The 16,672-nt window shown below is 42.3% G+C and overlaps 1 protein-coding gene across 11 annotated transcripts in view; it reads left to right on the plus strand.

The window, feature by feature from the left end:
* GPR155 (G protein-coupled receptor 155) overlaps positions 1 to 16,672 on the plus strand; it is a 55,373-nt gene that overhangs the window by 26,240 nt on the left and 12,461 nt on the right. For all 11 annotated transcript variants that reach the window (XM_030580036.1, XM_030580034.1, XM_030580042.1 and 8 more), the window contains 9 exons: positions 2,609 to 3,008; positions 5,909 to 6,074; positions 7,653 to 7,808; positions 8,412 to 8,495; positions 10,146 to 10,266; positions 12,828 to 12,912; positions 12,999 to 13,089; positions 14,807 to 15,020; positions 15,728 to 15,835. In XM_030580036.1, the coding sequence (XP_030435896.1) occupies positions 2,609 to 3,008; positions 5,909 to 6,074; positions 7,653 to 7,808; positions 8,412 to 8,495; positions 10,146 to 10,266; positions 12,828 to 12,912; positions 12,999 to 13,089; positions 14,807 to 15,020; positions 15,728 to 15,835 (1,425 nt within the window). The remainder of the gene's footprint in view (positions 1 to 2,608; positions 3,009 to 5,908; positions 6,075 to 7,652; positions 7,809 to 8,411; positions 8,496 to 10,145; positions 10,267 to 12,827; positions 12,913 to 12,998; positions 13,090 to 14,806; positions 15,021 to 15,727; positions 15,836 to 16,672) is intronic.

Raw genomic sequence — 16,672 nt, forward strand, 5'->3', positions numbered from 1 at the left:
GGCAGGGGGGTAGAGGGCGCTGTGCATTGCTCTTGCCTCCAGGCACCGCCCTCCGCAGCTCCCATTGGCCGGGGACAGGGAACTACGGCCAATGGGAGCTTCAGGGGAGGTACCTGGAGGTGCAGCAAGGGCAGCTCACATGGAGCCCTCCCACCCCACTTCCACCTACCCCCAGGGGCAGCAATGCTTCCTGCAGCGGTGTGGAGCCAAGGACAGGGCAGGCAGGCAGGCAGGGAGCCTCTCTGGCCCCAGTGTGCGCCATTGCCACACTGGAACACGAAGCCCTCCTGCACCTCACCCCCCAACTCCCTGCCCGAAGCCCCCTGCCTGCACTTTGCACCCCTCCTTCACCCCAACCCCTGCCCTGAGCCCCCTCATATACCCCGCACCTCTCCTCTGCCCCAATCCCCTGCCTTGAGCCCCTTCCTGCACACCACACCCCCTCACGCACCCCAACTCCGTGCCCCGTCCCTACATACAATTTCCCTATCTAGATGTGGCCCTCGGTCCAAAAAGTTTGCTCACCCCTGGATTAAAAGGACATACTGTCTTTGTTCCAAATGTTCTCATGGCTTATAGGTTTGCAAAACAGAAGTAGAATAAATTAAAAAACCCTCTAATTGTTTTCATTGCTGCTGTAGGTAGTAGTGAAATTGTCAAGAGTTGTGTCAACTTATGCAGCTGCATCTTGGTAAAATTTATGAACAGCAGTGGAGGCACTCTCGGAGAGCTGGTGTTTCTTCTCACTGCTTTTGAACTAGGCAGGAAGTTGGTGGAAATGTATAGTAATGGAGCCTCTCCCCTCTTGCCTTTCACAGTAGCTAAGAAGTTCTGAGGGGCTGTTGGGAGGGGGGAGAGAGCAAGCTTCTGGCTGCTGCAGGGAGGCACTGGCATTTCAAATATGATGCAGGCTCATGAACAAGATGGCACCAAAGACCGCACTCTCCCACTTGTTTGCAGGGTTGGACTTCTCACTGGGGCTGTGTCCCTGGATCTCATTTTTGGAGCTCCCAACCCTATTTCTGGTTAGCAGGTCTAATCCTTCCATTAGCAGATGTCTAAAAAGTTTATCAAGCCCTAGGCCAGGTGTGTATTAGGAGTGTTCTGCTTCTAAAGCTTTAGTGCTATACTATACTAGAGACTGAGTGGCACAGCTATGTCATTCACAAATCATCCCCCATCACACTGTGGCTGACAAAGCTGTGCCAGCAAAAGTTTGTAGTGTAGACCTGGCCCTAGTGAAGTGTCAGTTTGCACCAATCTCTGTTATCCCTGCTTTGGCTTACTAAGGGTTACTAAGGACTGGTCTGCACTTAACATTTGTTTGACCTATCTACATTGCTCAGGGATGTGAAAAATTTCAAACCCTGTGTGTTGAAATTAGGTTGACCTAACCCCCATTGTAGACACAGCGAGGTTGTTGGAAGAATTCTTCCATCAGTGTAGCTACCACCTCTTGGAGAGCTGGAGTAACTACATGGATGGAAACAATCCTTCCATCGATGTAGGAAGTGTCTACGCTATGGCTACAGCAGTCGCGCAGCATATCCCAATAACTTGCACTTGTTTCACTGCTTTCATCCAAGGTTCTGAAAGTATTTTACTGGTCATTTTACAGTGCCCAGAAGTGTGCTAGGCATCTGCAGAATATATAGAAGCTACAGACTCTGCTCTGAAGACGTGACATAATAGAAGGGGTTGGAAGGATTGCTAAACTACAGTGTTTATGAACCTTTAATTATTTGACAGCAATCCTGTGAGGATACATGTCATACACCCTTTTTACTGATGTGTAAAGTGAGTCACAAAGTGGCTAATGGCCTGATCTTTAGAATTCAGTGAGAACTGTGTGTGCTCAGTACCTTTGAAGTGGGAGCCCTAAGTGGTTTATCCAAGGCCACACCAAATTGTTGTCAATGGAAACAGAACCTAATGCCTAAATCCCCACTCCTGACCTGAGTAGTCTGAGAACATGAACACTGCTTATTTGTTTTGAACTAATTTATCTTTTAATTTATTATGTGGAGTGCCATAAAGTGAGCATAAATACACCATGATGAATTACACCTGTCATATCCACTGGTTCCATTTCAAAGATCTAAAAGACTTGTAAGAAGAAAAACAATTTGCAAATTGGACTCTTACACAAACTGTGCTATTAATATGCAGTGACTCTCCCATGATTCTGGAATGTGCAGGAAAAACAATTTATTTTATCTGAAATTCTTAACAATCTACAGTAGAGGGCATATGGTGGTATTGTTTTGGTGTTGTACAGCAATATTAGAACTCTGTTTCAAAATGAATCATTCTGTCAGCTGGCCCTTGGAGCATTCATAGTACAGTAAAGCAACGTGGGTTAGTTAATCTTTTATCATTTTTATTATTTTCAAAGCATATCTATGGTCTAATGGCAATTAACCATGTATTTGTTTATATCCTCACTGTCATCTTGCGCTAGTTGTAAGTATTCAGCTGTTAATTAGGCTAATATGGTTAGTATGAACATCTTTTTGTATATTTGAGAGACAATCATTCATTTTAATATTAAATCATTTATTTTTGTTAAAGTATTGTCATTAATCACTTTCCATTTCCTGTTTTCTAGTTGAAGCTTTATATCAAACTACTTACCCAGAATATCTCCAGTACATTTACTTAGTGGCTCCAATATCTCTTATGATGCTAAACCCAATTGGGTTTATCTTCTGTGAAATCCAGAAATGGCGAGATAATCGCAGTATGTCGCACAACAAAATGAAAATAGTGGGACTCGTTCTCCTTCGAGTGTTGCAGAACCCAATAGTATTCATGGTCTTCATAGGAATTGCCTCAAATTTTATTCTTGGCCAGAAGATTCCAGTGTATCTTGAAAATTTCCTTGATGGACTAGCTAGTTCATTTTCTGGCTCAGCACTTTTTTACCTTGGACTCAGCATGGTGGGACAAATAAAAAAACTGACAAAGAATGCATTTGTTGCACTGATTCTTCTCATCACAGCTAAACTGTAAGTTTGACATGTTTACTTTTGTATTTACATGTTTCAATATTTTTTGTATATCTCAACATTTAGAAAAGCATTAAATAGACGGTCAGTATTACTAATACTTATCCATATCTCTGACAACTAATATCTTATATTATTAGAACAGATTTCATTTTTAACAAATTTACTTTTCATTCCAAACTGCGTGGTTAGTTTTTGTATTTTGCTTAGCTTAAACAATGAAACTAAACTGGTGAGCTTTATTGGTTCCTATTTGCTTTTGAGTCATTTTAACTTCTTGTGCTGCAATATTTAAATTTCCCAAATAATTTTGGATTACATTATTTTTAAAACCCACTTCAGTTCACATTAGACTATAAAACTATTTATTTACATCTAAATTTTGAGTTTCAGTAGATGATAGTTTCCCTTTAAAGTTTAACCAATTTGCCAGTGAAGTAACTTCTGCCATCTCTCTGCCCTGACTAAATAAATGTTCTTATTGTTGAACTGTGGACTCTTTGCTTGCTGTGAAGCTACAATTTGCATCACAGTATTACTGCTCTGACATAGTCAAAGAAATATAAATATCATCTGAAGAGGAGCTTAGATATTGGCAGAGTAAAAATAATTAACATGCATAACCTAGATCAGTGATAGTGAAGTTGTGAATTGGACACACATAAAAAGAATATGAAAGAAAACTAATTGATGTCCATGCTATTTTTTGTTTAATACTAGGGCTATATACATCTGTGTAGATTTTTTGCCCCCATTCCCTCTCTTTCCCCCACCCTCCCCCGCATCCAAAAAAGATGATGTCTTGACACAGCATTGTTAAAGGAAACTTCCTCCCCCCCCCCTTGCTTGGAAATCATGGCCAGTATTTCCCAACCTAGATGCCTAAAGATAGACTCAGAATTCTATATTTAGGGGCTTGCCTAACTTTCAAAGTAGTGAGTGAGCACCTGCAACTACCAATGACTTCATGGAGCATTTATGGATGCTCAGCACCTCTGAAAATCAAGTACATTTTTATTTACATACCTTAACAAGGAGTTAGGAGACTAACTTGAGGCAACCACTTTTGGTCTTTGACTTGGCACAAAAAGCAGCTCAGCATATTATGACAAAATAGGCTTATATCCTAGAGCAGTGGTCTCCAACCGCTGCCCAAGATCACTTTTTGAATCTAAGGGCAACTCAGGATCTGCCCTGCCCCACTCACTCCATTCCCCCTTCACCCTCACTCACTTTCACCAGGCTGGAGGGCAGAGGGGGTGCGGGCTGTGGGCTGGGGCCAAGGGGTTTGCAGTGTGAGAAGGGGCTCTGGGGTGAGCCTGGGACGGGGTTGGGGTGCAAGCTCTAGGAGGGAATTTGCATGCAGGAGGGGGCTCCAGGCTGGGGTAGAATGTTGGGGTGCAGGAGGGGGTACAGGGTGCTGGCTCTGGGAGGGGTTTCAGGGTTCAGAAGGGGGAATGGGGTGCTGGCTCTGGACGGGGGCTCAGGGCTGGGGGTTAGGGTGCAGGAGAGGGTTTGGGGTGCTGGCTCCTGGACGAGGCTCAGAGATGGAGATTGGGGTGCGGCCTCCCACTGGGCAACACTTGCCTCCAGTGGCTCTCGATCAGTGGTGGGCACAGCGAGGCTGAGGCAGGCTCCCTGCCTACCCCGGCCCCACACCACTCCCAAAAGGGGCCAGTGTGCCCCTGCGGCCTCTGGAGCGGGGTGGTAGGAGGAGGGCACGTGGCTTCGTGTGCTGCCCCTCTCTGCAAGCACCATCCCCACAGCTTTCCCGGCCAATGGGAGTTGTTGGGGCAGTGCTTGCAGGCAGGAGCAGCATGTGGAGAGAGACCGCAGGGCTGCAGTGGCCGCTTCTGTGAGCGATGTGGGGCTGGGGTAGGCAGGGAGTCTGCCTCAGTGGCAGCCACACTGCACTGTTGCTGGAGATTGCGATCAACTGGGAGATCCTCTAGGATCGACCAGTTGATCGTGATCCACCCGGTTGGTGACCACTGGCCTAAAGAGATTCTAGTTCTCAGTGCAACTTATAAAAAAATTCTTTGAGAGTTTGTCAGTTTTAAATTGTCTCTGATGTTTGGTGACTAAGTAGGAAGGTTTACTGTGTAGTCCATGAATGCTGTTTCAGTTTTGCAAGAAGAACTCTGCTAAGATTCTTTGCTCACCACTAGACTCTTACAGCAAGCTGTTCAAACATGTGTGATGCCCACTGCTTTATTCTTCAGCCTGTGGGATGTCCCCAGTTTTAATACAGATTTCCCTCAGGAGCAGTTGTCACCATATGGCATCTTTCCTTCAGTTAGCCTACACATGCTTTGCTCTGCTTTCTCAGAGCCTACTGCAATTTTGTTGATCTATGGGCTGTTTGGGAGATGACAAGGATGCTAAAAATAGCAGCGTTCCCACTATATCTTGCCTCTGTGACACAGCATCTCCAAAATAATGCCAGGAGCTAGATTGTTTTCAGATGCTCCATCTGGCTGCTTGACGTGGAAATTTTTTTCTGACTTGGTTATCTCAAACAATATTCTGGACCGGATTCTGATCTTGGTTGTGCTGGGTACAAAACTCGTATTGACTGGCCTGAAAACCAGAGTAAATTATTTTAAAGGATTTATATGGTGACTCTGAGATTGGAATCTACTTCTGTCTGTATTAGTTCATGTTGCAATAGTTAGCAGGTATCTACACTTACTGTTGGAGTTCTATTATATATTTCTTTGAACATGATTTTATGTATACATACCATTGTATCCAGTTGCTGAAAGTGAGATTCCTCTTGTCTGAATAACAGTATTAAATATACAAAGAAAAGCCTGAAATTTCCCCTTTTGAGGTGAAAGCAATGCAGGGAAATGTCACTTAAGTGAGTAATGTGTACTCATTTTTTCTTTCCTTTTCAGACTGATGATGCCACTTTTCTGTAGAGAGATGGTGGAACTGTTGGACAAGAATGACAGCTTAGTCAACCACACCAGTTTATCAAACTATGCATTTCTCTATGGAGTCTTTCCAGCAGCACCTGGCGTGGCTATCTTTGCAAACCAATTCAATATGGAAGTAGAGATTGTATGTGCCTGACATTTAGCAAACTCCGCACTAATTTTGATTTTAATTTTACTGAACTGATATTTTTAATACAAACACTTGAGGAAGTTAGCTTTTCATAATATAAACACATCTGGGTCTCTTATGCTTCCTAGGGATCAAAATATGAATTACATTTCAAATTAACAACTAAACCATGCTGTTTTGTTTTTTTTTTGCTTTCTGTTTCAACTGTTCACATAAAACAGATTTTTTTTTTTTAAACCTAAGATCCTATTCCTAGAGTCTAGATTAAGAAAATTATCTGGACTGAAATAACTTAAAGCGTAAGGAAAATTCTACATGCTCCTGTTGAAGCCAATGAAAGTTTTATCACTTGCTTCAGTGGGAGCTGAATTAGGTCACTGCTATGAGCTTTTGAAAATCCCACCTTGAGTGACTCTCCCCTCTGGTTAAACCTTAGGATAAAAACATGTAGTTTTTGTTTCTTATCCAAAGGACACTGCTCCAACTTATCTATTGGATTTAAATAACTTAAATAAAAGAGATGTTTTATGAAGTGAGACAAATTCTTACAGGTATTCCCCATACACTTCAGGGTGGAAAGTCCAAGTAGCCAGGGTGCATCATGTTTATTACCAGACCCAGCAAATGGCTCCTATTAACAGCTTCCCATGTAGATTATTCAAGATGCTGAGAGAGAGAGAGACTCTGGGGAATAGACTATATATGGAGTTGTTGCTGCCTTGAACATGGGCACACATTGATGCTGCTTTTTTAGCAGCATTTTGGAGTGGCATTTCATACAGTTCCAGAATCTGGCCCTATATACATGTGCATCTATAACTGTTTGATTGTTTTCAATGTTCCTTCTAGGCAAAATAATATTAAAACATTTGTCTTTATTTTTTAGAAGAACTACACAGATTTTTGCAAAAATGTACAAGAAAGATACAATAACGAAGCATTGTAGGTTGAATTTTGTGTCTGCCAACCTTGGCAATGTCCCTTTTTTAGTCAGAGGGCTGGTGTGTGTAGAATCTCCACTGCTCCACCGTGTGAATTCTGAAAGCAAGGAAGCCATGAAAAACCAAAATATAAGTAACTTATAAACACTTCCAGGCTTTTTTTCCCCTCCTTGAATTTGAGTGACAGAAAATGCACATCTGCGCAACCAAATTTTGTTAATGTAAAACATAAAGCTGTGCATTGGAGGGAGAGACTAAGCTGTGACACACCACACTGTACTGCGTGCGCCCAGTCCTGTACTGGAGTCATTGGGATTCCTCCTGTGAGAATGCACTGTTAATTTAAGAGAATTTGCAGAGTGGGCTCCCAAATGGACATTGTTTTTGATTTTGGTCATTACAAGATATTCATCTTATTCTTAACTGTCTGCAAAAAATGGATGTATTTCCTACAATTCATAACCCAAATTCTAGTTGATCTTCTAACCATGCAATACATTGACTTCAGTAGAATTCCATATGGTATTTAAGACCAGGGTAGAATTTTGTCCATAGTATATTTCGTAAAAACATAATTTAACTAGAGAGTTGATATCTTTTCCACTGTCACAAATTTGATTTCTGTTTGCAGATTACCTCAGGAATGGTGATAAGCACATTTGTGTCTGCTCCTATCATGTATGTTTCTGCTTGGCTATTGACCATTCCATCTATGGATCCAAACCCACTGGCATCTGCAATCCAAAACGTTAGCTTTGATATAAGTATTGTCAGTCTCGTCTCCCTGGTAAGTATTGATAATACAGTAAGGCGAAGGAAATACCAATACACATTAAGTGGCACTAAGGTAGTGACAAACAACAGGCCAGGTAATTGAAAGACAAAATTGTCATTTCATCACTCTTCTCCTGTTGTAGGAAAGGGGAGGAGAGAAGAAAGAGGCTCCCTGGTGTAGGGTAAAGCTACCATAAAGCTAACATGAACACTAAGTAGTAGTAAATAAGGATGGTCCAGTGGTTAGGGCATTAGAGAGAAGGGCGTGTGCCAGATCCTCCTATCCTGAGCATCCCTAATTTCAGCATCTTTTCCACCCCTTTGTTTGTGAGGGGCAAGCAGCCTTCAGCACATGATAGAGCAGCCTTAACTTGCCCCAGCAACAACAGTCCCCTAGAAGTCACACCATCGCAAGCACACAGAATGCACTGTGGTTATGCCGCCTATGGCAAACGGGTTGGGAGCAGGTGGCATAGAGCTGACTCTTCCAGCATTGTTACCTAAAAACAAAAGGAAATGACTTGTTGGATATTTAATTCCGGGATGGTAAGCCTGAGTGCTCATCTTAATTTTTAGAAGTCCTAAATTGAACTCTTACTTCTTTTGTGTATTTCAGATCTGGTCTCTTACTGTTATTCTTTTGAGTAAGAAATATAAACAGCTTCCTCATATGCTGACAACAAATTTACTCATTGCTCAGGTCAGTACCATGTAGAATATAAAAAACTTCAGATACAAGCTTTTATTTTTTTCTGAAAAAGCTTTCCACACAGAGATTACTTTATTTATATAATATATATAATGAAGGGAAAAAAGATCTAACACATTACTTTCTAAATAGCTTCAGTGTTACTATGCCTCAGAAATTTTGTGTAGTAGACTGTATAGTATTTACTGTACAGAACAATTGTTTGTTATTCTGTTGGAATAAAATGATTGATGATGACATTAAAGTCTTTCTGATAGAACTGTGTCTCAAACTGAGAAATAAAGGAAATTCAGAGGGAAAGCTCAGATTTGGAATACATTCTTTTCTCAGTTTTATATGTGTAATTCTAAGTGGTGTTAATCATATATCTAAAGATCGTATATCTTCATCCCCCAGTGTTCTCAATCTATATATCCATTAAGCACCATTGAAATGAAGCCATCTTCATTTGGTTGATATCAGCTGCTTGAGGACATCTGGTGCCCAGCAGATGGCCCAACAGTGAGAGGGAAATGTTGGCCAAGGATACCGAGCAAAACCTTGTATTTGACAAAAGAGCCATGGGATCTTTAAGGTCCAGACTTGACAGAAAAGATTTGGATTTATAAGGTCTCTGCTGCAAGATTTGCGTAAATGGAGTAAATTGCATGAGAATTCTCCATGTAGTGTGAGACAAGAACAGACTGAACCATCCTTTACTCACTGGAATCTTTGTGTGTACTTCTTTTTTTCCATGCTTTGCACATATTACTCTTGCCTGGCTTATAGATAGGATCATAAACATGCAGCATACATTCATACGTAGTTGCGGGACTGTTCTCTCAATACACGTACAGAATTCCCATTGTTACAAGTAGAAGTGAGTTACATGTGCCTAGCATTGGGAGAAAAGACCACATAGGACCTTCTTCCCGGGAAGTCAACTGCAAAACTCCCATTGAGTTCAGTGGGATGATGATGGCGCCTGTTGTGTGCATACGCAGCAGACCTTTTTCTTAAGTATAATATTGATAGAAATATATAGTACAAAATATTAAAACCAGGAAGGCTCTGTTGACTATTATGGGGTCATCCTTTTCAAATATGATTTGTTTAAATCGGACACTTCTTTTTTTATAACTGCAAGTTAACTTCAACTGTAAAGGTTATTTTTCGTAAAATTTTATTAGAATAATTTATCTGGGCCTCTTCACTACTAAGATTATCCTTGGACAGGTTGTGTCCCCAAGTGTGAATTATTTACCTGGTAATTCTCCCAGATATCCAAACCTCTATCAATCTCGGGTTTTATTCAGTGCCCCCAAAACACTTTAGACAAAAAGGGTGTGTAATACATTTTATAAATTTGTTTTCTGAACCCTAACTCTAGAGTGTGTTTGTTCTCAAAAATAGAAAATCCCTAAAAAAACAGATGCTTGTGTCAGTGACGTAGCCTTAACTTGAGGCCTCTATTGCACTGCTTTAATGCTGTGAAAACTCATTCTCAAATATCTGAGCATCCATAAATTCAAACAAAATTCAGTTGTCTGGCTGCGGAGAGTGGATTTTTGGTAACTATTGTATCTGTGCCATCTGTGTATTTTTCCCCTAATATTTTCATTTCAATACGAAAATGATTGCAGCTTCACTCTCCTTTCACAGGTTGTTGCGTGCATTGGAATGGTGATATGGAATTTCATTATTAGAGAGAGAAACATCACTCTGCAGATTCTGGTGTTCATGTTGTTATACAGCTCGCTTTATAGTACTTATTTGTGGACAGGTAAGTTGGAATGTGAATAACTTCTGCTTTCATGTGGTAAAAATAAGTATTGTAGTGTACAATTAATATTCTAGAGTAATTGTACTCTGCAGAGTCATCTCTCCTCACATTGTATGTTAATCATTTCTGTAATATATAAACGTTCACAGTTCTGTACAGTGGTAGGTCATTGCCAAACGGAAACATACATGCCTGCACTGAGGAGCTTACAGACTAAGGCCCTGATCCTGTAGTTTGTGGATACATTGCTGTGCCTATGCAGAGCTCCGTTGACTTGAGTGCAGTTCTGCATAGATGCAGCAGCCTGCTTGTACTGAACAAATTGCAGGAATATGCCTTAAAGGCAAAAGCAAACACAGAGTGAACAGTGGGGTATAGCCTTTTAACATTTCATAAACAATGTGTGGGTTTTCTGTAGGTTCTTAAGGATGGAGACAGTGGCAGATTGCTGTTTAATAGGATAACTTCCCCAAAGCTCTGCTAGGCATATGGGGTGCAATTAAAGTGGACAAAACAGACCAAAAGAGGTGGAAGGAATGAGGCAGGACACTTGTATAGCCTAATGCGAGTGTGACGGGGTGTACCAATCCTGCATGGGGCCAAGAGGGCCTGCCCAATCACTGTGGGCCCAAGAGACCACAAACCTTGCCCCTGCTGCACATGCTCAAGGTGGAAGGGACAGATACAAGGAGGCAACCCAACTCAGTCTGGGCTGGCTGGGGAGGAGGAAGGATGTGTGCTGCAGGCTCCTGCAGAGACGCCTGTGACTCTCTAAACGGTGGATCTGGACTACACCGTGGAGGACCAGCCAATTGCAGAGACTGACTGGGACACTTAGCCACTGCCAGCCGGAGAGAGGCCCGAGATGCACCTTGCGATACAAAGGACCCAGGGAACGTGATAGACGCCGATGCTTAAACTCTTAACAGGGAATTTGCCTGGGTTCCCCTCCAACCCCCACCCCACCTGCCAGCAGGGCCGGTGCTACCATTTAGGCAGCTTAGGCAATCGCCTAGGGTGCCAGGATTATTGAGGGGGCAGCATTTTGCCGGGGGGGGGGCGGCAGGCAACTCCGGTTGACCTGCCGCAGGCATGCCTGCGGAGGGTATGTTGGTCCACGGCTCTGGTGGAGCTGCCGCAGTCATGCCTGCGGATGGTCGGCTGCCACCGGAGCAACGGACCAACGGACCCTCCGCAGGAATGCCTGCGGCATCTCCACCTGAGCTGCAGGATCAGCGCAGGGGGTGGCGAAATGGCCGTGCGCCTAGGGCGCGAGAAACCCTGGCGCCGGTCCTGCCTGCCAGTAGGTGTGGCTACTGCTTGTTTGCTCTGCCCACCCAGGGGCTACAGACTGACTATTTGTTCTACCTGCCCAGAGGGTCAGAACCCCAACTGCTATTGCCTACCCCAGCCAGGAGGCCCACAAGCCATAGTCTGTTGTCTGTTTGGCCCTGCCAGGGGTCCCGAGCCTTCCTTGTACTTACCTGATCCCACAGGGAGTCCCGATGATTGTGTGATGGGATGTACAAACCCCGCACTGGGTCAGTGAGGATGGCCCCACTCAACACGCAGTGCCCTCCATGACAGTGAGGATGACCATGTAGAACCATGTAGTTATCTGAATTTTCCACATCATGGATTGATTTTTAGCTTTTCATTGGCCTTTGATGAGAAAACATGAACAGGCACAGACAAGGTTTCTTGTGAGGAAACTTTAGCCAGGCTTGAAAGGCCTCCTGCCCCTCCTGTACTACTCAGTCATACATGTGTCTCAGGACCAGTTTTAAGTGGTCAGCCTCTTTGCACTTGCATTTCATTCACTCATATCCACGTACGGTTGGCTCCATAAAGGCAAGGCATTTCCCAATGGAAGTAGCTGGTTGAAAATCAAGCCCCTTATTTAGACACCTAATTATGCACTTGGGACCCCAGCTTTGGTTGATCATTTTAAAAAATCTTATCCACAGTTTTTCACATAAATTATGGAAGTATGTAGTGTGCTGACTTCCTGAGTTGTGAAGGACTGAAAATAGAATTTGGAAGTCCAGCTCAAAGACACTGTTATGTATATGTAAAAATGTGCAGAGTTTCTGGTTATGTATAGTTTACTAATTAATCAATAATTGTTATAGTATCCAACTGGTCAATACGTTGACCTGTCTATAACACCTGCTACTAATGTCCTTATTAGCAACTATAAAAACAAACTACTCATATTTAAAATTCTTAAGACCTCTACTAAATGTTTATAAATCCATTAGAAACCATTTGTAAATTGAACATTACTGCACAGTGAGCCCAAGTGTCTTTAAAATTTTAAATACCTATTTATAATGTAACTTTTGAAGGTAGTAGTTTTTGTATAATTTTGTCAGAGTAAAACTCAAGGGAAAAAACATTGTAGCTTATAGCTTTTGACTTAATATATTGAGGAGCAAGAAAGAAAAAATCTTACCAGCTGTGTGATGTTGGATACCAGTTGTAGCGTATCTAGACTCTTCAATTGTTACTTTTTGTTTTAATGAAAAGTAATAAAGCAGAGATTTCTATTGTCTTCTTAGGTTTCCTCTCTCTGACTTTACTCCTTTTAAAGAAAAGAGACGTAATAAAGATCCCTGTTGGCTTTATCATCTTAGCTGGATGGGGGTAAGTTAGCAAAAGTTTCCTGTAGAATAAATGAGAATGTGCAAAATAGTTATTTTCCTGACAAACTTTGTATTTTGCTGTTGCAGCATCCCAACACTTCTAGTGGGAATCTTACTAATAACTGGTGAACGTAATACTGATAGCATTGACTCAGCATTTTTTTATGGAAAATATCAGGTATGTGTTTCTCTTCATCCCTTCTGACACCTGCCTTTCACATTACATTATTGAGAAACTGTTTGTTTTCTCTCTTTGCTTTACATATAACTAAAGAGCTTTCTTCCAAGTACAGTTCTAGCAATGCAAATACTAAGGATCAAATAGACACTACTCAGCTTGAAGGCTGTGGTAGTAAATTGTTTTTCTGTAACAACGATTATGAAAGACTATTTGAACAGGCAACACTGACAAAAAGAAAGCAGAGACTGAATAACCTGGGAGTGATAATGGGCTGTAAATCCCTCGTCCTCTAGGTCAGTGGTTTCCAAATTTTTACTAAGGTAATCCACCAACTGCATTTTGGTAATTTTTTTTTAAACCCACCCGGAGTCCAGATTTGTGGGGGGAGGGGCAAACTCATAGGCCAGCATCCTTTTCTCTTCCCCTGCTGCCTTACCCTGCCAAGGGGCAGCGTCACCCTCTGCCCTGATGCTGCAACCCTAATCTTAGCCCGAAGCAGAAAGGGGGTAAAGTTAGAGAATGAGCCAAACCAAACCCACCTTGTAGTCATCCAGTAGCAATGGCTCCTGTCCCATGAGACTGGACTTGGCTCCCCACTTCAGGCAGATTTGGACAGCCATCCTTCTGTCATGATGGAAGGGCGGTCGAGCCAAATTTGAGTGAGTGGCACTGCTATCCCATGTGGCAGATCTCAATGCTTGGAATGGGGGAGCTGCCCCCACCCCAGGGGACAGGAGCTGCCACTGCACAGTGCGTACAGGGCAGGCTTGCTTTCTAAACCCCTGATCCTGAGGCCTCCTCTCTGCATGGGGCCTGTAACCCATCTACAATTTTCCTGCAATCCTCTGGTGGGTTGCTACCCACCATTCGGGAAACACTGCTCTAGGTTACCAGTTTGAATCCAGCTAAGCTTGGTAGTTAGCTAAAGTTGTTACCATCTAATGGCTAATCAGTTGTCTTAGTCAAGGTCCTATAGACAGGTGTCCACACTACTAGAGCATTACACCAACTGGCAATAATTAGCATCCTCGTTGGGAGTCTTGGCAGAGAAACCAAGGACTGAAAGCGCCTGGAGTCTGAACTACACTCTTACTGATAAATTGTCCATTCATCTCTGGCATGATGTACACAGCTGGGGCAATGTGAGGAAGCTCCTCTTGCTATAGTTTTACTTTGCTGGTGGATAGAGAGAACATGAGTCTGCAGGGTTACCAATCTGGTACTTGTCACAAGTACTAAAACAATTTCCAAATTGATACTGTGCGTTGATGGCAGATCTGTCAGACAGAAAGGCTAATTGGACTTGCAGAAGGACAGGGGGTGGAAAATGGAGCCCCGCAAATGGAGGAAAAGAGAGTGCACTTGTCCTTGGAATAAGAATCACAGAAGGAGAAATGGGGGGAAAGGACAGGAAGTAAGTGAGAGCCCTCATTGCCTGGAGAGAAGGGTTCCTACAGAACAAAAGCCAAAGAAAAAGAACCATCTGCAGGTTATCCAGGCTAGGAAGATCAGCTCAGCTAAGCATGCTGAGTGGACTTTTAGCTACATTATGTCTTGTGGCATAAATATAGAAATACATTTTGGTTTGTTCAAATTTAGGTGCTCCTGGAGGGTTGGATTCTAGAAAGTACTAGTATTCAATGTGTCAAAAAACAGGCTTTTACATTTTCTTATGTTAAGAAGGCATATCTTTTCTCTTGATTTCCTGTGATAGATGGTTACCACAGCAGTGACCCTATTCATCAGCATTCTGATATCAGGAATCTCACTTCTGTGTATGAACAGAAATGGACAGGAGACTGACTATGAGGTATTGAACCCATATTCACATAATGGCCAGATGGAGAACTCTGAAAGGGAAGGGAATGAGGAGACTCAGACATCAATCAGTGGCTCTCCACCTTTCGTAGAATCATCTGCAGAAAGAGGTACAGTGCCTGGCTGTGCAAAAAACGGGGAGCTGGGGATAAACCATAATTCTGTGCATGAGTTTAACCTCTACCTGTTGGAAGGAGGAGCGGGAGGAGGAGAAAAGCTTGTCTTTGTCAGTTCTTGAGAAATGCTAAGCTGCTATGGTGATGCATGAAAATATAACCTTAATAGTGCACTTTCTCTCAGTTACTTTAATATGATGATTTAAGGGAGGTTTCTTAGTTATCCCTATACATAATACTGTGGGTGTATGTATTTAAAAATATAGTGTTGTGTATGTGGTATCCATGTGATAGATCTCATTGATCAGGCATCTCAGACCATTTCATCTGCACCCTGCCCACTAACCCATCTCTTTCAGGACAAACTATTCCTTGTCCTACTCATTTGGATTTAGTGTGCTCTGTTATGCCAGTGCTCCCTTACGTTGTTTATGTAGCCAAGAGCACCTACATTGCTCCCATAATGTAATGTTGTGTTTGAAAACTTTAGTATACTAGGAGTCTGAAAAAGACCCTCTCTGAATGGAAGCTGGAAGAGAATTGTCACACCCTTCTCCTTTAGGCAGTCAGTAATTTGGATATTTGCAGATGTTCAATCAATGTTCTTCTTTTAGAAGAGAATAGAATAATTTTGTTTTCCCATCACATTACTATAAATCAGGGAAACACTAACTATCTTTAATGCTTAATATTTTTAATAGGTTGGTGTTCATGTCAAACAATAAATGGTGAGTTATGCTGCTCTGGAGAGGGAGAGCCAGGGTCAAATGCCACCACTAATGATAGCTGTACTCCTCCCACCGAGACAGGTACAATAATAATGTATTCTCATATAATATTCTATCTATTGATTGCAATAGTAGCAAAAACTAAATTGGGAGATGTCATGACTTTAACTGTTCTACTTGGATATCCTGAACTTCTAATTAAAATAGAAGGCTTTTGCTATCATGTAACTTCTTATAGTTTACACTCTTCCATCAGAGACAGCTGTAGCATTTTTTATTGTCCAGAACTATTAATTTGTAACAGACAATTTAGAAAGCTGCACAGAATGCAACTCTTTTAGGGGATTTGTCCTCAGATCTTTCAGTACTAGTCTTCACACAAGGGATGGAACTTTCAAGATATCGGGCACTTCTATCAGTTCATAAATTCCTGGTCCTAAACTGTTGGGGTTGGCATGAAAGGCCTAATCCAAAGTCCATGAAAGTATTTCTGTTGATTTCAGTGGGCTCTGGATCTAGCCCTGTAGATTGTATTTTGCCCTCATATGGAACATTCCCTTCCAAGTATTTGGAGTTTGGGAAAGTAAGTGTTTGAGGGCTCTGAAAGAGCCATGGAAATTGAAGAATAGTTCACAATGAACTTTCTGCATCCTGTGAGAACCCTTGGTCCAGCCCATGCACATCTTTACTTCTCAACAGCCATCAAAGTGATCATGCACACTGCAGCCTTCCTTAGCTGCACGCTTTACAGGCAACTCCATTCCATACGTACTGCATGCACATGTAACTTTCAACAGGTCCGAACTCTTTGGAACCCAAACCATTTCTCACTGCAACACTTAATCAAGTCTCTTCAGTGAGGGCTATTTCCACACAGTTTATTCCCAATCACTTAGGCTGTAGGGCCATTCGAACAAA

This window comes from Gopherus evgoodei, chromosome 11 (assembly GCF_007399415.2).
Source record: "Gopherus evgoodei ecotype Sinaloan lineage chromosome 11, rGopEvg1_v1.p, whole genome shotgun sequence".
Classification (NCBI taxonomy): domain Eukaryota; kingdom Metazoa; phylum Chordata; order Testudines; family Testudinidae; genus Gopherus; species Gopherus evgoodei.